The sequence below is a fragment of the Eufriesea mexicana genome, unplaced genomic scaffold, assembly GCF_001483705.2.
Source record: "Eufriesea mexicana isolate 0111107269 unplaced genomic scaffold, ASM148370v2 scaffold14, whole genome shotgun sequence".
NCBI classification, from domain to species: Eukaryota; Metazoa; Arthropoda; class Insecta; order Hymenoptera; family Apidae; genus Eufriesea; species Eufriesea mexicana.
The window spans coordinates 489,207-513,457 of NW_016908208.1; the positions used below are offsets into that span (position 1 = coordinate 489,207).

General features: G+C 23.7%; 4 protein-coding genes across 5 annotated transcripts; 3 read left to right on the top strand and 1 right to left on the bottom strand.

The window, feature by feature from the left end:
* Positions 1-287: 287 nt before the first annotated feature.
* On the top strand, positions 288-1,497 carry ND-B8 (NADH dehydrogenase (ubiquinone) B8 subunit). Its single transcript, XM_017908022.1, has 3 exons — positions 288-465; positions 584-690; positions 1,336-1,497. The coding sequence occupies exons 1-3, from the start codon at positions 362-364 to the stop codon at positions 1,422-1,424; spliced, it is 300 nt and encodes a 99-aa protein (XP_017763511.1). The 5' UTR covers positions 288-361; the 3' UTR covers positions 1,425-1,497.
* A 1,625-nt stretch (positions 1,498-3,122) lies between these two features.
* Positions 3,123-5,789, top strand: LOC108553200 (peptidyl-prolyl cis-trans isomerase NIMA-interacting 4). 2 transcript variants are annotated; one of them, XM_017908011.1, is made up of 4 exons: positions 3,123-3,186; positions 5,166-5,278; positions 5,397-5,516; positions 5,631-5,789. In XM_017908011.1, the coding sequence occupies exons 2-4, from the start codon at positions 5,177-5,179 to the stop codon at positions 5,787-5,789; spliced, it is 381 nt and encodes a 126-aa protein (XP_017763500.1). In that variant the 5' UTR covers positions 3,123-3,186; positions 5,166-5,176. The 2 variants fall into 2 exon arrangements, with proteins under 2 accessions (XP_017763500.1, XP_017763493.1); XM_017908004.1 differs by having other exon boundaries at positions 3,129-3,269.
* Positions 5,790-6,385: 596 nt separating this feature from the next.
* LOC108553221 (uncharacterized) lies at positions 6,386-11,407 on the bottom strand. The gene is made up of 5 exons (XM_017908037.1): positions 11,341-11,407; positions 9,993-10,106; positions 7,436-7,615; positions 7,175-7,340; positions 6,386-6,590 (listed from the first exon to the last, which is right to left on the bottom strand). The coding sequence occupies exons 1-5, from the start codon at positions 11,405-11,407 to the stop codon at positions 6,386-6,388; spliced, it is 732 nt and encodes a 243-aa protein (XP_017763526.1).
* Positions 11,408-14,822: 3,415 nt separating this feature from the next.
* Positions 14,823-20,785, top strand: LOC108553243 (zinc finger protein 883). The gene is made up of 7 exons (XM_017908069.1): positions 14,823-14,945; positions 15,132-15,648; positions 18,376-18,643; positions 18,726-18,923; positions 19,950-20,117; positions 20,199-20,391; positions 20,466-20,785. Exons 1-7 carry the CDS (start codon positions 14,823-14,825, stop codon positions 20,751-20,753), a joined length of 1,755 nt encoding a protein of 584 aa, XP_017763558.1. The 3' UTR covers positions 20,754-20,785.
* Positions 20,786-24,251: the final 3,466 nt, after the last annotated feature.

Genomic DNA, 24,251 nt, shown 5'->3' on the forward strand with positions numbered 1-24,251 from the left:
GTTATACATGATGTTTTCTTCAGATATTTATTTATTTTTATTGAACAATTAGTTCAAATCCTGATATTTTTTTATTTCCTATTATAACAAAATGTTATTGCGTATTTTGAAGACAATTATTAATATAAACAATATAAATTAGCTTCAAAAACAAGTTATCACATAATTATATAAAATTATCCTGTAATAATATATAACATAAAATGATACAATTCTATTGACTTTTATTAAACATCACATTAAAATTTGTATTTAATTTTAGAATGTATATTATGAAATAATATGTATATAAACATTTCATCACTACGTATTGATAGAAAGTTCAAAAGAATGATTGAGTAACACTATCCATATATATTGCATGTATATATACTGTACAAAGATGGCTGCAATAAAATTTGGACCTAAGTTGAAGGAATTACGAATTCTTTTATGTCAAACATCAAAGTCTAGTTATGGTGTTAGGTAATAAGAAAGTTAATTACATAAAATTCAGCATTTTATATTTATACAGTTACTCTAATCAATATATATTTTCAATTATAATTGCGTATATTGCATTATAACCTATTAATATTTTTAGAGAGTTTATTGAACAACAATATGTCCCTCTTAAAAGAAATAACCCACAGTTTCCTATTTTAATTAGAGAGTGTTCCTCAGTAGAACCTCGTTTATATGCGCGATATGGTAAGTTCTATAATAATTATTTTATTGCAATGTATTAATATGTATTTAAAAATAATATATTACTGTACAGATTTTCTGCAATTAGATTCAGTCATAACTTTGAAACGATAAAAGAAATTCAAACAAATTCATTAGGCAAAATTAAATAATGTTAAATGATGCATTACACCTGGTATAGTGTTTACGTGGAAAATGTAGATATATTGAAAGTGTTGAAATTATATATACTTTTTTTGCAAATGCATTTTTTATTCTCTATACAAAAATATTAGAATACTTAAATTAAAAGTTGATTAGGTTTGAAAATTTTCAACTTTATTTCTTTAATATGATGTTCTCATCTATACGTGTTTACATATTTCTTATATGTTTGTGTTGTAGTTTATTTGTATCTATTCATTTGTAGGTATATTCTGTATTTAATCATTTGGTGTAATTCTTTATTTATTTATATTATTGTGTTGAAGATATCTTAACTTTTTTGGAACTAATATACCTATGCGAGGACAGTATAAGTTATGGTTGGCATTGGTTGAGTGAAACATGCTGTACAGTTGTATATAGTTCAATATTACTAAATAATAAAATATTTTTTCTATATTTAATGCAATAATACTTGTCTTCAAGTGTTATATTACATTCCAGAATTTGGAGTAGAACGTTGTATTCCTCTACACAATTTAAAATCTGAAGAAATATTACAGAAGATTCAAGAACTAGCATCTAGTAAATAAAAATAATATTCTTAATATCAATTCATGTATCATAATTTATTTAGATATTAAATAAAATAGTAACAAATTACAATTGTAGTTTATATGTGATCTATAACTTTTAATAATTTATCAATCAATATAATATTATTATACTTTATTTTTTAAATGTATATTATAATGTAGTTTTACAATTATTATTTGACTAGAAAGAGAGAGAGGGAGAGAGAGAGAGAGAGAGATTGTGTGTAATTATATAATTACATATATATAAAATTATTTAATAATTATACAATAATCAAAGATAAAATTGCAGTAAAATATATATTTGTACACTAATTTTTTAATTTAGTAAACGAATTGATACATTTTTAGTTTTCTAATAATATCAATGTTATGAGAAACAACTGTTAATAATGATTGTAAAACTTTTACTATATATACAAAGCATTTGTCAGGTTAGAGTATACATTTTGCTGATTTGTTATAGAACTAAAAATAATAAGAAAATTTTATATCACTATAGAATCCTAAATGCTTTATTAGAAAGTTATAATAAATATGTGATATATGGAAAACATGATAATAAATTTACCCTCAATCTAATACAGTGAGAGTAAATGAAACTATATCTACGATTTATATTAATACAAGATGAATTTAGTAATGCCATGAATTTGATTGAAGAAAGTTATTTATTAAACATTTACTTAATAAATTTAATGATAAATCAGTGTTACACTTATAAAAGTATTATATATACACATTCATTAAAAATGATGGATTGATACCTCTTTAATACCTATACAAAAGTATGAATTCTTATTTCATATTTCTATGAAAACAATAATATTAATTTGATAATTTAAAATATAAAAGATATCAATACATATATAATACGTTGTGGAAATACTGTTTCTAATAATATTGTAATAAAGTAGAAATCAATACAAAATTATTATAAACAAAACAAAAACCTTCAGTATTATATACAAATTATATTTATTATATTTAGATGTAGATGATTTCTTAAAAAATGCTTTTAGGTTTGCATTAGCAAGTAATAAATAATTAATTTGTACATAATTCATTTGTTCAGAAATATGCAATTTAAAATTCGCATTTTGTGAATCTTCTGCATTATAACCTCAATCAACTTGTTTTTCTGACATAATTGGTTTTCTAGAATTTCTCCCTTTACACAAAATCCCTGTATTTTGAATGAACAAATTGAGTAGATAATTTGCTTTTATTAATTTAATTATGTTATAAGAAATTAATAGAATTAGCAGCTATCTGATTTAATTGATCAGATAACATAATAACACTATTTAATAAGTTTTAATATTTTTTCTTTTCCGTAATATGTACTGGGTAATGTTTGTAGAGCCCCTTGACCTGAACATAAACCCATAAATAAAATTACTTTGTCGCCTTAAATTATCCAAAAATCCGTATTTCCAACAAAATCGAAATATTGCATGAAAACTAGAAACGTCAGGAAGCAGTAATTGCTTTTAAATGATACGGAAAAAATTCTTGAATTCTCAAAGTTTATGATTATAATATTTTGAAAATTTCAATAATTCTAAATTTCCATTGAAATTTGAAAAAATACCGATGTTCGTAGCTTCCACATATTATTTTTCCATTTTCATAAAATGTGACGGATATAAAAATGTACTACATATGTATACGGAAATGTATCGGATTCTGTAGACATTATGGAAGGAGTGATGCAGAAATGGATCGGGAGAAGTCAAAGCGGTTTTTGATTCACCTGGTAAATCAGATTCAATTGTGTGGTGTTAGAATTTTTTTGTAAATATCTCAGAAACTAAGGCTGTTCGCCTATAATTAATACAGGTAAAAGTTGTTCAAAATGTTAATTTTTATAATATATTTGAAAAGCATGGAAGTCAGAGGTAACCTAACTCATTAACAAGTTTGCCAAGATCGGGGGAATTTGAAAAATTAATGCGCTCTCGCTATTTTTTCAAAAAAGGCAAAAATTGAGAAAAAAAGTAAAATCTATGGACTCCCGATGATTTTAAAGTATGTTATACACGACGAAATACTGAACAATTTCTATTTAAACGATAATTATTGCATGGCCTTAAATTTCAAGATACTTGTAAAAATTATTGATACTACTAGATTGATCTCTGTACATACATTCCATCAAATATCTCGAAAATTAAGGTCGTACGGTAATTATTCTTTAACTTAAAGTCGTTCAGAATTTTGTTTTCTATAACATACTTCAAAACAAACAAGACTGATCCACATGTTCTGTACTTTTTCAAATTTGATGTCTTTTGCAAAAAAATAAAAGCACATTATTTTGTCAAGTTCCCCCGATCTATGTTTCTTATTGGTGCTAAAATACAGTATTGTTTTAAAACAACTGAAAAAAGTAAGTTGATTTGGGTCAAAGTGTCTGAAGCTAGATAGTATCAGATAATTAAAACAATGTAGAGAATAGGCGTAGTAAAGAATATTAAAAGTAAAACTACATTTTAATGTTATGTTTATTCTATATCTCATCTGTATAATATAGTATAGTAAGGTCACTCTATACTGAATCGGTAAGGTTGGAAGTGACAATAAAATGGTAACGTACAATAGAGTTTCCACAATATGTTATCTTGATAAAATATCAATATTGTATAAATTATCGACATTCGAAACTCTTAAAATTTAATTATTTTAGAAAAAGAATATTTTGTTTTAAGAAATAAAGTTTCTGTAGACTTCTTGTATTGTAATCATAAACACACACAAAAAAAAAAACAATATAGAAAAATGTCTGATTTTTGGATAATTTACTTTAAGTTCTTGGATTTTTTTATCCTTTGATTTTATATTTTTTTTATTTGGTTTTCGAGAATTTCGAATTACAAAAAAAAGTATAAAGTTTCGAATTTTCGAAATTCAGTATTTTCTTTAGTTTTGATCATTTTTAGAGCTTTCAAGGTTTCAATATTTTGCCAAACCCATCCCTACGCCTATGTATGTAATTGTAGCATAACTAATATGAAAAATAAATGTATTCTGTCCACAGATTTTTGTATTATATTAAGAATAAAACAGTTATCATTTCTTTTATATCTCAATTAGATTTTCAGTGAAATCGTTTTAATAAAGCTTAATATATATCTCTAACATTCTGAATTATTATTAGAAATTATAATTGACGAAATGTTATACTATAGTAGTTAGTAAATAAATTCATTAAGGAATAAAAATTCGTTTAGGATATTTTACCACGAGACAAAAAATAACAGTACTTCTCTTAAAAAATTATGCATATTGAGCACGCATTGGAATAGCAAGAATCATTGGTATGTTGTATCATAAAATCGAACCTTAACTTCAGGCAGTTCGATACATTAGATATCTGAAAAATGTAATAATATATGTATAATATATATGATAATATAACGTGTGCATTCAAGATGTGTACTTATAATTATTACGACTTAGAACGATTTACCAAGCATAATGTAAAATCCTGTTAATTTCCATGTGCTATACTTAATAATAATGTTTCAATTATTAAATATCATATTTCAATTATGATTTAATGCAAATATGTTTAATGAAAATACAAAGAAATAGATTTAAGAAAAATACATTCATTATACAAACTACATATACATATGCATATATAATTAGAAGTAATGTCTTAAGTAACTAATATTTACTAGCACAAAATAGGTTAAATTATATTGAATTAATTTAATACTTTAATGTAAATAGAAAATTCAAGTATGCCTCCGAAAAAAAGTCTTAATACTTCAAAAACAAACAAATCGAAAAGTGTAGAAAATAACAGTGGAAAAGTAGAAAGAAAAGCAGGAAATGCTGTAAAGGTATGATAATTATATTTGTATTTAATTATATAAAAAGATATTTCTTAGCATATGTTAATTATATAAAAATTAGTGCTTAATTTTTAATTTTTTCTGCATTTACTATTTGATTGCAAAGGTTAGACACATACTATGTGAGAAACAATCAAAAATTTTAGAAGCTTTGGCAAAATTAAAAGTTGGAGGAAAATTTAATGAAATTGCTGCTACATATAGTGAAGATAAAGCAAGATCTGGGGTAATATTTATAGGAATATTTATTATCTACATATATTGTCTTAAATATAAATTTTTTAATTTCTTATATGTTTATATTATTTCTTAAAGCTGTAATATGCATTTAATGTTTAAGGGTGACCTAGGATGGATGACTAAAGGATCGATGATTGGTCCATTTCAAGAAGCTGCATTTGCATTGCCTATTTCTTCTATTACTTCTCCAATTTATACAGACCCCCCAATTAAAACAAAATTTGGTTATCATATTATAATGGTAGAAGATAAAAAGTAAATAATTTATAAGTGATAATATATATTGAATTTAATTTTATGAAATCAATGACAATTTGTACTTCTTTAGAGAAATAAATATTTATTAACTTAAAAATTGAATATTTATGTATTTATATATGTAATACATTACATACTTCAAACTATACTTTCTTTGTATTGGTGATATTATGTATTATAAATATGGAATAAATAACAATTATATTATAATTATGGTGGATATATATTTTTAAATTAATATAAATAGATTAAAAAATTATATATGTGTCAGAAAAGTAAAAAGGTAAGCACATCTGATATATTGTTTATACTACTTCATATCATGTATGTATATTGTACTTTTTCGTTTGTTTGGATTATATTTAACTGTGTTGTTAAACTTCAAAATATATAAAAAAGAAAATATTTTATTAATTTTACGTTATATAAATATATAATACTTGAATATGCAATGGTAATAATTTTGTAAAAGTTTGTATAAACTTCGAATCCATGAAAGAAATATTAAATGATTAGAATTATATACTTACATAAATATATAATTATATAATGTACAATAAGAATATAATAAATACTTTTTTTAATATTTTATTTATTTTAAATACGAATATTAGGATTGCTAAAACGGACATATCTCAATAAAGAATCATTATCTTCACACACCCATGGTTTATTATGATGGCAAGCAACATCATGCCAATTTACTCCATCTTTATAAAATTCATTTAGTACTGCCAAGCAATTTTCTGGTGCACCTCCTTGTTGTATAGCTTCACGATTATCGGGTTGAGGTTTTCCAATACTATAAGAATCAGTGACATTTCTTTATTATTAATTTGAATGGAATCTTGAAGTATGGTATAATTTATAGTAATTTAGGTACAAATATATGTACCTTCTTATAGAAAATTAATTAAAATAAGAAATACTGAGGTTTGCATGTACAAAGTTCATTACTTGATAGGAACAATTATGAAAATTAATGAGATACAATTAATAAGATTATACAAATGCACAAATACAGACATTCGTCTACCATATTCACTACTGAGAATACCATCTACAGCAATGTTTGTAGATATTGGAATCAACATGGCTTGAATAATAAAACAAATTCTTGGAAATTATTTATTCTTTTATTATGTTACTATATTTGGCATTTATTTTTATATCAAGAATTTCTTATTTTTTATCATACTATAAACTTAAGAAATAAATAAAAATGTTTTAAAATTTATTGTACATATATCATATACCAACACTATTTATAAAATGTATATTTTAAATAATAAAAATCTACAACGTTAATATTCTTGATTTCTAATACTCATAACTACTATACATTTACTTCAATTATCTTTACAAGAAAACAAAGTTTATATTTACCCTCCACTTTCAGACCAATCATTCTGAGAGCGATCATTGGAAGGTGCAAGTTTTTGCAACTCTGCAGTCCAGAACCAACCATTAATATGGAGAGGTTGCAGATCAGGTCTATCACATCCTTTGAAATCACAAAGCCGACCAGATGTCCAAATATATTTCACATTATCTAGAAATCATAATTTTTTTATATCTTTGTATTCTCTTATTGCATATTTAAAAACATAGGTAATACTTTATATTTGTAATGTATATTTGTAATACTTTGAACAATGCGACTCTTAATGAATTCATTTTCCACTGAAGTTTCCAAAGAAACTAGATCCATACACCTTTGTCTGCAGAAATTTCTGCCTGATAACCAATCAAGTTCTTGCCCATTTGTTCTTGGATCAGCCCATGAATAGTAGTAACCCTTGCCATTAAAACGTTCATGAATAACTCCTAAAATATAATGTATTTTTTTACATATTAACAACTTATACAAATATTTAACATTAGCATTCAAACTCAACTTATTTCAGACATTATTTTAACCTCTAAATAATTAATTTGATAGTTAATTTAATTTAAATTTAAACAATTTTTTTAACTGAAATAATTACCACAAATTTCTAGCATAATTTTTTGTAATTTTAAATCAAACAAATACTATCCATCTATGTTCATAAATAATGACTATAATTTAATGTATAAGACATCTTAAATTTATCAAATTATTACTATATTTAACATTTTTAAATATTTATGCAATATTATATATGAAATAATTTGTATAACTTTGTAATAAATGTATACAGACTATGTAATCAGATTTATTATTTATTCTTTTATATTATATTTTAAAATTTAGAAACATTCTTCATATATGTTGTTGTTTATAAAAATTGTAATATAAACATTACTTTTTCATATTAAGTTACCATTGGACGGACAGTCTTCTAAATTACTAATCCTGATTCAATAAAATAATCAGCTGATATGTAAATGCTTCCTAATCAAACAAATTACTCGTTCCAGCTTATATTATAGAATGCAAATTTATGAAAAACCAAGATTCTTCGTTAAATCACCAAGGACTCTAATCATCTCTTCCTTATATACCAAACATACATATCTTAACTTAATCCTATATAATGTATGTAAATATTATTTTCCAATCAGCCTAGTTTCTTACAACTTTATCACACTTTCATAGTTAATTTATATAGCTTTTATCTGCTTTTCATGTTTTTCAATATTACATATTTTTATTATCATTATGGAATTTAAAATACTCGGAACAAGATATATGAAATTATGTTATTAAAATAATAAATGGAAAAATTTAATAATAAGAACATAAAGACCTAATTTTAAACGCGACGGCATAAAATATATTTATATCATACGTAAATTCATATTAAGTAGTCAAATTAAAATTAAGTCGTTCCACTAGTTAATATTCATAAAAATATACGATATATTATTCGATACATAGACATTTCATATACTTCGTTGAATACAACTTGAAGTACATAAAAATGTAAGAATAATAGAGATGTATACCTTTATTGAATGTTATTTTCGAAAGTTAAAAAATAATTAGATGTATACATATATGTACTAAAGTTAGATTTCTAGAAATGTGATATATTCTTCAAAACGTTCGAATACTTCGAAATTCGAATCTTTAATGTTTATTCATTGTTTCTTTCGAAGAGAAAGTTGTATTAGTGTTCTTCGTGATTTTAAATATTGCAGTCACGGCTTAAAAGTCGGTTTGGTATGTTAATAGTACAAACTACTTTCTCACTGACAAGAAGAAAGTTTAGTGCAGTGTAATGAGATTACATACCACAGGCGGATAATCAGAAAGATGAAAGCTAATAATTAATAATAAGTTTGGATAGTCAAATCATAGTTATATCTTTGGAAATAAAAATTTATATTATTACCATTTTTCATAATAAAATCATCTTACTTTGTACATTTGCCTACTTTTCCATTAGTAAATTATTATATTTCGAAATATACTTTCATTAAATAATTATTAATCGGCATAATTCTTATTTTTCTATTTGTGTTTATACATTTTTTCAAAGAAATTATTTAAAAATAATTATTTGTTAAAAGTATTTTATTATTACTTTTAATAATTAATTTATCTATTTCTTGTGTATATTTATTTCACATTTATTAAATATTCATAACGTAACATACTACAATTATTATACAAAAATCAGAGTACTCGTAATTACGAATGTATACGTAGCTTTTTGTATCTTTTCAAATAATGTACGTTTAAATATTTAATCCTTGTAATTTTGCCAAGATATTTAGTATTGAAGGAACGATTAATGTAAATATTTAAAACTAATTAGTTTTAAAAATTTTTACAGTTATTTTCATTTAAATGGAAATAATATGTATTAAAGTAATAAATAAATCAAATTGATTAGAAGTAGCAACACTTATATACATATATGTATATTGAAATATGAATTATATTGGAAAAGGTAATTAAATTATTAATTAAAATTAAATTGAAAAAATGAATTACTTGCTTCTATTTTAATTTTTATGAGATAAATGTAAATATTATGCGCGTGCTTATATTTTTTCTCACTTATTTTCTAAAACATTATTAAATACAATATATATATACTAACTGAAAGAAGTTGGACTTTTCCTATAATTCCATTGTAAATATACATCTTTATTAAATAATCCAAATATATGGGAAATATGATATAAAAAACTTATTACTAATATTGCAATAAAGTATAAATATGATAAGGGTATCTAAATAAAGAATTTACATTAAATCATAATTACTTACTTTGTGCACAAAGGGCAGGAATTGGTGGTTCTAAAATTCTCCCCGAAGGTTGGAACTGACCCGTCGACAAAACAATTAATATACCAAATATAATAAATCGTATCATTTTTTTACCTAGAATTTTAATGGAAATATAACTATTAATTATATAAATAAAACTTGGTAATCCGATATAATGTACATAATTTCAATATTTATATTTGCTCTTTTAATAAATAAATTACCGTGATGTAAAAGAATTTTGTATGGACTGTGTGAAATACATATTATGTACTACGATTATAGATATTTTTAAATGATGGCTTTAATATTACAATCTTGATATAATAATAAACAGTATTGTAATCTTCTATTTACCAATGAATAAATTTACTAACATATATTGACATTGAAGTAGCATGTATTTAAAAATAGTATTCGAAATTTCACAATTTATTAACCATTCTTTAATAGTATAACTCTGAAAAACTCAAAATTCTTCTTCCAAATCGGATATATCTTAATGTTAATGTTATTGGCACATACATTGTATTGTACATTAACTAAACAAAAACGAAGCCATTGCAAACAATATTTTACTTAAAATAACATCAGTGATGTTAAAAAAGATGGCCATAGATATTTGTCTTTTCGAACTATACGGTTTGTTTCCAAACTATATTTAAAAATTATTAATATTAGCAGAAATACAGAAGTATGATAATATATTATATTGATATTATACACATTACCCATAGAACAAGTTGAAGTTTCAAAATAATTTAAACACGAAAGCTTTAGCTAGTCTGTAAACTTTATAACTTAATGATTCAGTAAGAACCCTAATTGAATATCTGTTCTCATGAAACCCAGATTATTTTTGTAGACACATTTCTTTTCAATATTTTTATATATTCTAATGAAAATGAGAATATTACATAATGAAAATTACATTTGATATAATTATAACGAAATAAAATTAAAATAAATTATTTTACATATTCTTACTACCATATTTTTATAAATAATATATAGTATTATATAGAATGATGTATTGCAAAACAAACGTTTGCAAATACTTAGACTCAAATTTTATCTTACAATTAGCTAAAGTACAAGTGTGCAATAGTTAGTATTACATGTAATAGCATGTAATAGTTATTTGAAGGTACATATAAAAGTTTGTACTATCAATGTAATGTATTATATAACTAAATAACAATTTTAATAATGGAAATTATAAAATATGTACAGTCTAAAAATTACCTTTTTGACAAATCCACAATAAATTAGTCTGTAAAATTGAAAAAAATTCCTTTCTTAAAGAAAACAAAAAATCAATTTCTTTCTTTAAATCACCGACGCTTACCTAAGGACGTTCTTCGAAGAACTGTGTTGCTTTCTTGAGAAGCACCCCTATATATATGTAAGTACATGCAATGGGGAAATGGTGTCAATACTTTTCCGATTGTACAAGCATTTTGGAAGAGTGCTAAAGCAATTTTATATACCTTCCTTCGTTTAAGAAAAAAACTTCCAAAACAATATATAGTAATATTTGTGACAAAAATAAAAATATTACATTACTTATTTTTTACTAAGTATAAGAGCATGTTACAGTCTATTAATGAAATAACTTGACACCTTATTACTAAATAATAATTTATTAAGAAACATAAGATAATACTATTCTAGAGTATTAATCAGAGTTGAACAGTTTATTAATATTATTGTACACATGAATTTTTCCATATTTAAAAAAAATGACCATTAAGAAATAAATAGGCATACTCTAAACATTAAAAATATAATTGTGCTTTTGACTATTTTATGATTACTTTTAAATAATCATAGCAATACACAAGTATTGAATAATATTGGTGAATATGCTTTTATTATAAAATTTACAATTAGTATGATGTTTCGTAGAAAATAGATGTAACTTTTATGTTATCAAAAACTTAATGATAAGGAAACAAAAGAAAGATTATAAATTCTATTAAAAACTCATAAAATAATATTTAAAATATTAATAACCTGCTTAAAAATATTTTGAGATCAAAGTTTCTCGATATTTTTCTAATATAATAATTGTATGTTGACGAATAATTTTACACAAAAATAGTACACCCAACAATATGCTAAAAATAATAATTAAAAAATTTTCTGAATACATTAAAGATATTTTCTTTACGAGCTAATAATATACTTCTCCCGTAATTTTGATAAATATATATAAAAAATATTCCTATTGTGAATTTTGAGTAATTAATTAATAATCGTATGCATTAAAATTTAATAATATTTATCCAAATAGTAATAAAGAAAATTGTATTCTTACTTTTCAACTAATATTTTCAAAATATTTTTATCTCGATAATGAGGAACATTACAGGTACCGTTAGAAAATAATTTTAAAAGGTAATGTAGGTGACCTGAAAACCCAAAAAGCATACTATAACGATTGAGTGGATGTGATTTTGATTATATGTGTATACAATGAATAATTTAAGGAGAAATAAACTCCATAATATTTATAAATATATGTTTGGAGATATGCATATATGCAATAAATTTAACGTTTGTAATTATACTAAAGAATTAAACAAAAAACATAATTTAAAAATATTCTTTTGAAAAAGAATATTTATATTGATTTTAAAATAATAATTTTAATTATACACTTCCTGTTTCTAAGATATAATTAAATATCAAAGTCAATATGAACATTATAATAATATATTATATTATAATATTAATATTAGCTTTATTATGTTATACAAATATCATAAATACAAAATATATTAAATGTGTATAAATATCAATAACTATTTTACAAAGTTATAATGAAAATTATTATGAAAAATACGTAGGTTTTATGTGAAAAATCTTTTATTGAAATAAACAACTAAATTCTGGAACTTAAACAATTCTTCATTTCTTTACTTTCATTTTTCTAATCGTTTCATAAAAATATCGAATACATGAATTATTAGTAAACATAATTATTTTCCGCAAAACGTGGGTATAATCTCACATATTCCCAATCGGGCATTTAATTTTATGTAACGTGAAATGTTTTATGTTATTAGATATTAACTTCTTAAATTTAAATCTTTGGAATAAGATAAGTTTGCCATATAAACAAATTCGAATAAATGGCGTAAATATTTAAAATATTTAAAGTAGGAATGTATTTAATTAATCAGATATTTGAAACGTATGACACTTAATTTAAATTTATAAATATGCTTGCTACATTTTATAAATAACGTTTTATAAATAATGTGAAAATCAATAAAAAAAAATTTCAATAAAACGTTAATTGCAATAACTGCTCTTCAAAGATATCACAAAGCGTAATTGGATTATAAATATAATAAGACAATAGTGGCTATATGAAAATGATACGCTTATATGAGAATAACTATCTATAGATATTTATATTATTAAAAATTAAAAATTATTTGCTCCTAATTATTGGCGTTATCGTAAAATATAAAATAAAGATATATATTATGAATATATAATATAAAGAATATAAGATTTATAATTACACTTATATTACAGCAATATAATAATAGATGTATTGTAAACATTGTATTGTATACATTGTAATATATAGGTACAATAACACAATGCTTTCAATGATACAAAAATTATATCAATAATGAAAGTATTATTTATTGTAGGATAGTAATAATTATTGTAGGATGAGTTAATGCTTTACACTTCGAGAATTTTTTTATTTAGTCGATTACCGACTTCTATATAGACTTTTGTAGAGGAAGACATTTTGAAATTAAAAGTTTTATTTCGAAACTAAAAAAATTAAAATTGGAAAATAGTCCTACTTTTTTCATCATTACTAGTGAAAACAAAACCAACTAACAAATAGCAGATTAATAATGTTTAGTGGCATAATGTAGTTAATGAACTGCAATTGCATTATTTTAATGTAATTAATTGATATACCGTTCACATAATGAATAATAAACATATTATATTATTTTTAAATTAGACTAATATTATAACTGTAAAAAAATAAAATGAAATGTTCAAACAATAAGATTTAAACAAATATTTGAAGCAGTAATGTTTTATATAAAATATTTATTTTACATTTTAAAGAGGAAAAAACACAGAAAAAAATAAATTAACTATGGACAATATAACATTTCAAATAGTATAATTTATTATTTTCGATATTTTATACAAAATATTTTATTTTTCAATTTTGAATATTTTTAAAATGAACTAAAATTTAAGTAATAACATGCCTTTATTCCGTTAAATGAATAAAAAAAATTATTTTTTGTATATCTTTAATACACTTTTAACATACGTATAATATAAAATATACATTGTATACTTTAATAATTCTTGATTGTTGTATCCGTGTTTACAAAAAAAAAAATTTGCAACATAAAATATAGGATAGTCTAGTGATTTGAATTCTATGTATTGTGCAACCTCAAAGTCCCTAGTAATGTACAAACATGCTTATATATACAAATGTATTTTTTTCAATGAACATAATGAAATGACTGTGTACTTCCATTCAGTTATGTTATGAATAATCTGTTACGAATTAGATTATTTCTTAAAAATTCGTTATCATTATTCATGATTTTAATAAAACAAATCAATAATTAAAAATTTCCTCTGTGTACCAAAAAATAGTTTATTTTTCTTGTGTAAAGAAACAATATGTCCACTATCCTTTTCGGCGTTCACAATTTTCTATTTATCATATATTATAATATAAATGTGAGATGATGTGATTATGTTTATTGTTTTTTGACAATGTACTGTATTCTGAAACTTGTTTCCGAATTTTATTTGTGAATCATGACGGAGCCGGAACTTTGCCGGCTCTGCGCCGAAACCAAAGAGAATTTTATTGGAATTTATGAAGCAGAAGGACAAAAATTAGCAATAGAAGCCAAAATTGCTAAATGTTTACAAATTCAGGTAAAAATAGTTTAGCCCTCTTTTTATTATTATTATTCATTGTTTTTAACATAATTTATTTATTTCATTTCTTTGTTTATATTGATAAAATGTAGTTTCTTGAGAATTTTAATACAATATGTGTTTCTGAATTATTGAATTTATATATTTCATATATTAATGTTTATATCAGGATACTGCTTACAGGTATTAACAAATGATGGATTGCCACTTACAGTTTGTATAGATTGTTGTATTTTATTAAATCAGTGTAGTGAATTTTTTGAAAAAACTAATCAAGCACAAGTATCTTTAAGGCAATTACTCCTAGACCCTAAAGTTGAAACACAACGATTACAATCAAATATAAATTATATTGATAAAACAATTGCATTACCAAAGGAAGAAGTTGGTGAAGAGACTGTTCAATGCCATTTATCAAACTATATCCATGACACGTCTAATGTTTCACGTAATTACTTTATTGAGGAAAATAAAAATGATAATCATCAAAAATATGAAAATGAAGAACCTCAAGATATAAAACAAAAAAAATGTAAAATTCAATTAAAAAAAACATCACTTAAACAAACTAGGAAAAGATTAAAACGAAAAAATCAAAAAATGGAAGACACAGATATGTACACAAATACTAATTTGAAAAAAGAGCATGAAAATGTAGATATAAAAACTAATATTAAAATTCCAGATAATTATATGACAGGTAAATATAATCATCATAATAATACATACATACATAGGAAAGTACATACATACATAAAGTTACATATATATTACATATATACATTATATGCATTTACAATACATTTTCATTACATTATATTATATTATATATGTTTATAGATATTTATAATTATATATATAACTGTAAAAGTCCCTAGAGGTTTCAATCTTTGCAAAAAATTTGAAATGTATAAATAGAATTATCTTTAATGACTTCAATAAAATATGACAAATATTGATAGGAAAAAGAAATTAAAGACAGTAACAAATAATGACCTAAATATTTAGATCAAGAACAATATTTAAGTTTATATAATTTTAATGCAAGTATTTGTTTTCTTGATAATTATAATATCTTGCAATTATTTATTACTCAACAAAATTTGGTATTTGTCATTCATTGATGCTATTCACTTAATCTGGTGAAAAATATGACAAACATAATCTAAATATTCCTTAGTTCTTAATTAGAATGAGAATGTATATAACTACAAAATATTGAAATGTGAATTATTTTAATTTATATACATTCATCAAAAAAGAGGAAACAGATAATATAATATAATATTATAAAGTATTACATTAGTAAGTCAGAATAAGTGGAATAGAAAAACAAAACTTAGTTGAAATAAAAAATAAATTTATTAAATTAAATAATGTTAATTTAAGAATATATGCTTTGGACAAACAAAATCATTTTATATCTTTCGATGCAAACTCTATATTTTTATTGATTAAAAGTTGTGTTAAAAGTGTTACTAAATTGTAGTGCATCTAAACTTAAAAAGTTAATGCTAAATTATTTTGGGATAAACAGTGTCAAATGTTCCAGAAAACGTGAAGTATGTTATAAGAAATATTATTTGAATACTATGAACATTTTGTTTCAATTAGAAAAAGACATTTATTTTGATTATATTTCTGTGTACAATAATGTTTTGAAATATACTACAAAAACATGTGGAAGTTATTTAAAGATTATTTGAAGATAGTTATCGATATAATGTAGTGCAAGAATATGTACAATTGTTCAATTTCAATACAATTAAGAAATTATGAGAGAAATTAAGGAAGAAAGAAAATATTTAAAATTTGAAAGAGATTTTAGGATTTAATTATAAATAAGATTGAAAGAAAATCTAAGATGATTTGTTAAAAAAATTTTATTTTCAGATGTTCAAAATTAATACAAATTATAAAAAAGCTGATATACAGGATGTGCTCAAAAGGTTAGTCAAAAATTAAATATTAGAACAAGAACAAAGTTCATATTAACATATATTTGAGAACATTTATATTTTAAGATATCACAAAGAGCAAAAATTTATAATAAATCTTCAATATGTCCTTCATAAAATTTAAAGAATATTTAAAAGAATTCATTTATTGTGCATTGCTTTATTTTTTTACAGATTCATAACTGCACAAATAGTTGTAAATATTATTTTAATCTAGTATAATTATGAGATATTTTATATGGAAGTTACATAGTTAAAAACTTTCAAATATTGAGTTTCCAAAATTATAAGTAAAAACATATATACAATAAACTATACATATGAAAAAAATTATTTCTAAGTTCCAAGTGTATATTGACATAATATTTTTTGTTTTAGTATTTAAAAGTCATTCGAGCCTTAAAATTATATAAAATATCTATGTATACAATCTATATAAGATATACAAATAAACTATTTTTAAAAGCTATATAAATTTAATTTATAAAATTCATAACTAAAGATTTGATTAATCTTTTTGGCACATTCTTTATAAATAAAAAGGGTACATCATTATTAATAGTATTTTTATTAACTTATACATTTTAATACTAGTACATATTCATTATATATGTATATGTTATATTATTTATATATGTTTATGTACATGTTAAATTATTTCTTAATAATTATTTGAACTCATTAAGTGCCTTGATATCTTTGAGCTTTAATAAATATAAGTATTTAGTATTTAATGCTTAACATATAATTAGATATATCTACAGAAAAAATTTACATTGAAAAATATGATATTAAATAGCTAAGAATTCATAATATTTTTTTTATTTTAATTTATTTTATACTTTATTATTTAGCAAAACACTTATTATTTTCTTTTTTTTAAGAATAAGATGATTTCAGTTTATATCAATAAGATATTTACATTTAGTATAAAATGTACAAAGTGTTTAAGAAAAAAATTCAGGTTTCTTATGATAAATAATACTTATTAAGTTAAGTAAAATACTTTTAGTAGACATAAGTTGAGGACTATCATTTTTAAGTTACAAATAATTTTGTATGTTAGTAATGTAATTAATTTGTCAACCTTACTGTGTCACGTATGATGTAACACTCATTTTCACGTCTACCTAATAATTAACTTACAATTTAATTTCAACATATGCTTAATAATCAAAGAATATTGTAATAGTTTTTAATGTAATATAACTCAACAGTAACTAAGTTTTTATTGTGTGTTTATTAAAGCTTTTCTTATATAACTTAATAAGTACTCTTGAACATGTAGGTTTTGAAGCCATTGTGTTAAATGTCTAGTGTATTATTTTCACGAAATAGTATTTAATTTTAAATATGTTTCAATAGATCAATAAAGTTTTAATTAACCATATTTTTATTGAGAAGTTATGTTAGCTATATTAGAACATGTAATGAAGGAATTATATTTATATTACAATTTTTCAATCCAGGTACAGATACAGATTTAGAAATCATAGAGGCACATGCAGTAGAAATATTAAAATTTGAACGCAAAAGAGAAGACGGTTTAAATAGATACCCATGGCTTTGCACTGATTGTAATGATAAATTACCTAGTTTAGAAAAATTAGAAGAACATCATGAAACTATTCATAATCAGCAAGCAAAATATATGTGTGTATTATGTTGTAAAGTTTATAATAAATATTATGGATTCCTTACTCATGTTAAACGACATAAAAATAAGACAAAATTCAGGTAAATTATGTTTATTAAAAAATATATAAACTGTTTAACACATGTAATTTTTTAATGATGCTATTTAATACATGTTATAAAGTTGTGAAGATTGTGGAAAATCGTTTGTACATAAAAAGGTATTAGATTCTCACAAAGCAGTCCATAGTGAGGAACGACCTTATGTATGTCAAACTTGTGGAAAAGCATTTAGGCAGCAAAGTGCTTTATATATTCATAGTCGTTGTCATTTACCAGATACTATGAAAAATAGATTTCCTTGTGATCAATGTGATAAAAGGTATAATACTATTTATTGATATATATTTATTCATTAGTACATCATTTTTGTAATGTAAACTTTGTGTGCATCTATATGTACATGTAGTTTACACTATAAATATTTATAAATATTAATTAAAACATATATAATTTTGTAATTTTGTACTTAATTTTATTAAAAACATATCTTACAAACTGTACAAAAATTATATGCTATGATTCATAGAGATAATTCTATACTTCTACATTGATAAGTATCTATTGAAAAAATGTATTGCAAAATTGACCATGATTTTGATTTATGATCATTAACTTCTACTCACCATAAATAAGAAGAGGTAAAGAAATCATATGTGTTACAATTCAAGTATTACTTCGAAAGATTATATTAAATTCTAATGAGAATGCAATAATGTATCTTTTTAACATGACTGTTATAGAACTTCAATATTATGTTCACAATATATTTACTTAATTGTTTTGCTTTTTATTTAACTGTTTTGAACCTATAAGGCACCATTATTTTAAATTTCCTTTTATAAATATGTTTATATACATGATTTTGTGTGTTTCTATTATTATGTAAATACTTTTGTAATTTAATTTTTTTGAAATGTTTTGCTAAAATTTGATGATGACTTAAGTCTATGAAATATTTGATCTATTTTATATTTTAATTGTTGTACTGATATAAATGCACGTTTTATACTATGTACATATATCCTGCTCTTAAAAGAAAAATCCAATGAAGTGTAAATATACTGTAATTAAAGTGTTGTTTTGAGTAATTAATTATTTTTTACGGAAACAATTGGATTGCGATACATACGATAATTTTAGAGAATATAATACAATATAAGGAAGAAAAATTCGAAGAAATGAAGTTTGTAGTGCATTTTTTCTCAGATTTTCAACATACCAGTGATACAGAGTTATTTATTTGAATCATGACATGATTTTTTTACACTATATGTTTCTGTATTGTACTTGAATGATGTAGAAGTAAAATGCAAATAACGTGCAAATGACGAAAGAAGTTTTTCAGATTCTCAACAAAACCAAATTTAGTCACACATAAACGCATCCATTCAGGTGTCAGAAATTTTACGTGTGATCAATGTGGCAAGAGTTTCATTCAAAAAGGAAATTTAGAAGCACATTTTTTAACTCATTCAGCAGATAAACCGTACAATTGTACTCAATGTTCAAAAGCGTATGTGTTAAAAAAATAGGAAAAATTTTATAGTTTAAAAGTTATTTGTAACTATATTGAAATATTTAATATAATTTGCAGTTTCAAAACACCATTACAATTGAAAAAACATGAAACAGTTCATACAGGTGCAAAACCACATCAGTGTGCTGTATGTGGAAGGACTTTTAGGGAAAAAGGTACATTAAGAGAACACCACAGAATACATACTGGTGCAATGCCATTCACGTGTGAATTTTGTGGTAAATGTTTTCGTTTTAAAGGAATATTAACTGTAAGTTAATTAAATGATTAATATACTATCACCTAAAAAATAAAAAGTAATCTTATTTTAATATTTATTTCCAGACACACAGAAGACAACATACTGGTGAACGTCCTTATAGTTGTTTAGAGTGCCAACATCACTTCACAAATTGGCCAAATTATAATAAGCACATGAAACGCAGACATGGAATTAATACATCACATGCAAAACATTTATCACAGTCTCAACCAATACAATCACAGCAACAAGTGCAAGAGCAACAACCAGAACAATTACAAATAGATCACTCAAATGCTTCAGAACATTCACTTTCTATACCCCACACGGAATCATCAACTGTTCATGTAAGAAATTATTGTTTAATTTAATATCTTAGTATGTAGTATAGAAGTATATAGGGTGTCCCAGCAACTGTGGTAGAATCGGTAAGGGGATGATTCTACACGCAGAAACGAATAAAAAAAAAAAGAATAAAATTTTTTGATTTAAAGCTTCGTTTTTGAGAAAGTCGACTTTGAATGTTCACCGAGTGCACGTGTACTTAGCTATGGCTTATATGAATAGATCATCAATATGCGAGTATCAATGGTAAAATCGAAGAGGGGACAGAACATATTTAGTAACTTAACTTCTATGACAGAATAGGTCAAAAATAAAGAATAACATTTTTTCATTTAAAGCTTCGTTGTCGAGAAAATCGACTTTGAGTATCCACCGAATACGCTGATATACTGATGGTCCATACGCCTTACAAGGAGAGTGCAAGTGCTTCGGGTCATTGATTTAGTTCAAATTTTGTAGGTTTGTAGATTTATTCATCCAGTTCCAGAAAATGTACCATTATAGGGGCAACCACTCAATAGCTTTTGAGATATTTATGCTTTATTATTTTTAACTACAGATTTCTTCCAAATAATTATCTGTATGTATGAAGTTCTGTTGTGGCCTACCGGCAACATCAGAAAGTTCCTACTCTGGTGGGCCGGGATTCGATCCTGTCCATAATTAATAGTTTTTTCCATCTATTTTTTATTTTGTATCAATTTTTTTCCATGAAAATAAAATAAAATTAAATTAAAATTAAAATTAAAATTAAATTAATAAAGTAAAATAAATTAAAATTAATTTAAAATAAATTATAGATAAAATTGTTTAAGAAAAAAAAAAACTTATTTATTGTTTACAACAGTGGTACTTATTGTAGAAACAGGGAAAGTATAGGTTCACGTCAACATCTTGCACATCGAATAAGTGGAATACTATTACAGGAACATCTGCTGTTTGTTAATAAGTCTTTTAGAAAACAGACTTGATTAATATTTTCAAAAATGTCAAATATATACTAGCATGAGAAAGCATAAAAAAAAATAAATTTTTTTATGAAGAAATTTTATTTACAGTTTATTTAAAATTATTTGCTTTCATGGATGAAAAATTAATACAAGATAAAAGCAGATTGAAAAAGAAACTATTAATTACGGACAGGAGCGAACCCCCGGGCCACCAGCGTGGCAATTTTCAGACATCGTCATAAGGCCACAACGTCACTTGACAATTGTGCGAAATAAATCTGTAATTAAGGGAATATTAAAAATTTAATCGTAAATATATCAAAAACTATTGAATAATTGCGGCTATAATGATATATTTTCTTGAACTGCACAATGAAATCTTCAAATCTGCAAAGTTTCAACTAAATCGATGATTCGAAGGACTTGCACTCTCCTTGTTAGCCGAAGTTTTAAGTGCACGCGTACTCGGTGAATATTCAAAGTTGATTTCCTCGACAATGAAGCTTCGAATGAAAAAATTTTATTTTTATTTTCGATCTGTTCTTTCATGTAAAATCACCTTCTCCTCGAGTGTACCACCGATACCCATGTATTGAAGGTCTATTGATGGTCTATATAAAACGAAGCTTCGAATAAAAAAATTTTATTCTATTTTTTCGATTCGTTTCTGCATGTAGAATCACGCTAATTTCAAAGATGAGTTTAACACAATGTTATAAATTTACATATATAAATATTCGACAATTTTTATTATATTTTTAAGTTACTAAAAATGTCTTCAATATATATTTATAGACATCAAAAACATGCCAGAATTATAAGAGATGTCAAATTTTGATCATTCTCTGCAACAAAAGGGATTATAAAGTTCTTTATTGTTTTCTAAATCAGAGTTTGATTTTTGAAATACAAATACTACGAATTTTGAAATCTAGATTTCAATACGAGTTTATTTAAACGTCAAAAATCGCAAGTTGCACAAAAATTGCTATTACATTCATTGATCTTTTTAAACTTATTTATTTATTTTTTAACAAGTTTTTTCAAATTTAACACTAGAACTACCAACTGTAATGTGTACCTAAATAAAATTAACATTATTGATGTTAATTAAAGTCTAATAAAAATAAATAACATACATAATTGTGAAATCCTATTTGAGATTCTATTGAATAAAAGTCAATATTAGTGCTGCCAAAATCAGTTGCACACCTGCAACAGCTACAAAAATAAAAAGCCTGAAATAAGTCATTTTGATCCCTTTGGTAGTTCTAGTATTAATATTTGCTATTATATCTATACGTTAATAATGAGCAAAATTTCAGATGTATTGATAAAAATGTTGGTTTATCTTTAAAGTGAGCTTATATCTAATATATTATTTTTAAACATAGTCAGACTCGTCTAGCCGAATAAGTATGATAAATTTACTTGCAAGACGAATTGAACTGAAATATGAACTAATTGACAGGACTCTTAAAGAAAACTTTATATACCAAGTTTTAATCCAGTATTTATACTGATGGAGTAGTTGCAGGGCGAAACGTAATTTTCAGTTTATATTCTATTTAATTTGTCTTATTCAATAAGAAATAAAACGAATCAAGAACATCCTATCTCACTAGGTACATGTCTGTGAATTTTTCGTTTGTAAAATCTAATTTTAAAAAATTCCTAAAATTTTTAGATGCTAATTTTACGTTTAGATTGTTAAGTGACCACATTCAGATTTTTACAATTTTTCACTCTTACGATGATATTAATATAAACAATCTGAACGTGAAATCAATATTAAAAAGTTTAAAATTTTTTAAAATTCGGTTTTGTAAGTAAAAATTTTGGAAAAAATTCATAGATATGTATCTAGTGGCGGGGAATATCCAGATTTTTCCTATAATTTTCTATTGGTGAAAACAAAAGAAAGAAAACATAAACTGGAAATTATGTTTTATTTTGTAATCATTCTAATGTTAGGAATACAGGCTTAATATTTGATGACTCAAGTTTACTATGAAGGACCCGTCGATTGGTTCATATTTCAGTTCAATTCGGTTTGGGGACGAAGTTACTATGTTTATTTAGTTAAGATCCTTTAATTTCATTTTGTTGAACATTTAAAAACATTCATACTAAATATTTTGAAAGTCGTTTAAGATAGGAATCTAAAATTTTATGATATAATTTTTTAGGATTATCAATAAATGTTTTAAATTGAAACAATTAGTTACGGTAGTAATTTTTATGTCGATTTGTCTTATATAACTCATATAAGTTAGATGTTAAAATAATGTTATCCATTTTAAATTTTGGCGTTTAGAAACCTTTTTCCATTCAATTCGATATACTTTGCAGAACTGAAAAGAAGTTTCGCGTAACGATATAGAGATCGGAAAGGTACTCTGTTTATTCTTCCTGACGCCACCTTCCGTATTCACATTTTAAAATATTTATTTGTAGGGTTTTGTCATTATATGTTGACATAAAAATAAAATAATTTATATCGATATAATCAAATGAGAAGAGATGTGTGCCCCCTCCCCCCCCACCGGGGTTTTTGTATGATGATGTTCATTG

Excerpts from the sequence above, each read along its gene's own strand:
- ND-B8 (XM_017908022.1), top strand. The coding sequence starts at position 362 with ATGTATATATACTGTACAAAGATGGCTGCAATAAAATTTGGACCTAAG. Across the intron at positions 466-583 it reads AAGTCTAGTTATGGTGTTAG|AGAGTTTATTGAACAACAAT; the intron begins GTAATAAGAAAG and ends TAATATTTTTAG. Across the intron at positions 691-1,335 it reads TCGTTTATATGCGCGATATG|AATTTGGAGTAGAACGTTGT; the intron begins GTAAGTTCTATA and ends ATTACATTCCAG.
- LOC108553200 (XM_017908011.1), top strand. The coding sequence starts at position 5,177 with ATGCCTCCGAAAAAAAGTCTTAATACTTCAAAAACAAACAAATCGAAA. Across the intron at positions 5,279-5,396 it reads AAGCAGGAAATGCTGTAAAG|GTTAGACACATACTATGTGA; the intron begins GTATGATAATTA and ends TTGATTGCAAAG. Across the intron at positions 5,517-5,630 it reads AAGATAAAGCAAGATCTGGG|GGTGACCTAGGATGGATGAC; the intron begins GTAATATTTATA and ends TTAATGTTTAAG.
- LOC108553221 (XM_017908037.1), bottom strand. The coding sequence starts at position 11,407 with ATGTACTTACATATATATAGGGGTGCTTCTCAAGAAAGCAACACAGTT. Across the intron at positions 10,107-11,340 it reads TCTTCGAAGAACGTCCTTAG|GTAAAAAAATGATACGATTT; the intron begins GTAAGCGTCGGT and ends TTAAAATTCTAG. Across the intron at positions 7,616-9,992 it reads TCCTGCCCTTTGTGCACAAA|GAGTTATTCATGAACGTTTT; the intron begins GTAAGTAATTAT and ends ATTATATTTTAG.
- LOC108553243 (XM_017908069.1), top strand. The coding sequence starts at position 14,823 with ATGACGGAGCCGGAACTTTGCCGGCTCTGCGCCGAAACCAAAGAGAAT. Across the intron at positions 14,946-15,131 it reads CTAAATGTTTACAAATTCAG|GTATTAACAAATGATGGATT; the intron begins GTAAAAATAGTT and ends TACTGCTTACAG. Across the intron at positions 18,924-19,949 it reads TGTGATCAATGTGATAAAAG|ATTCTCAACAAAACCAAATT; the intron begins GTATAATACTAT and ends GAAGTTTTTCAG.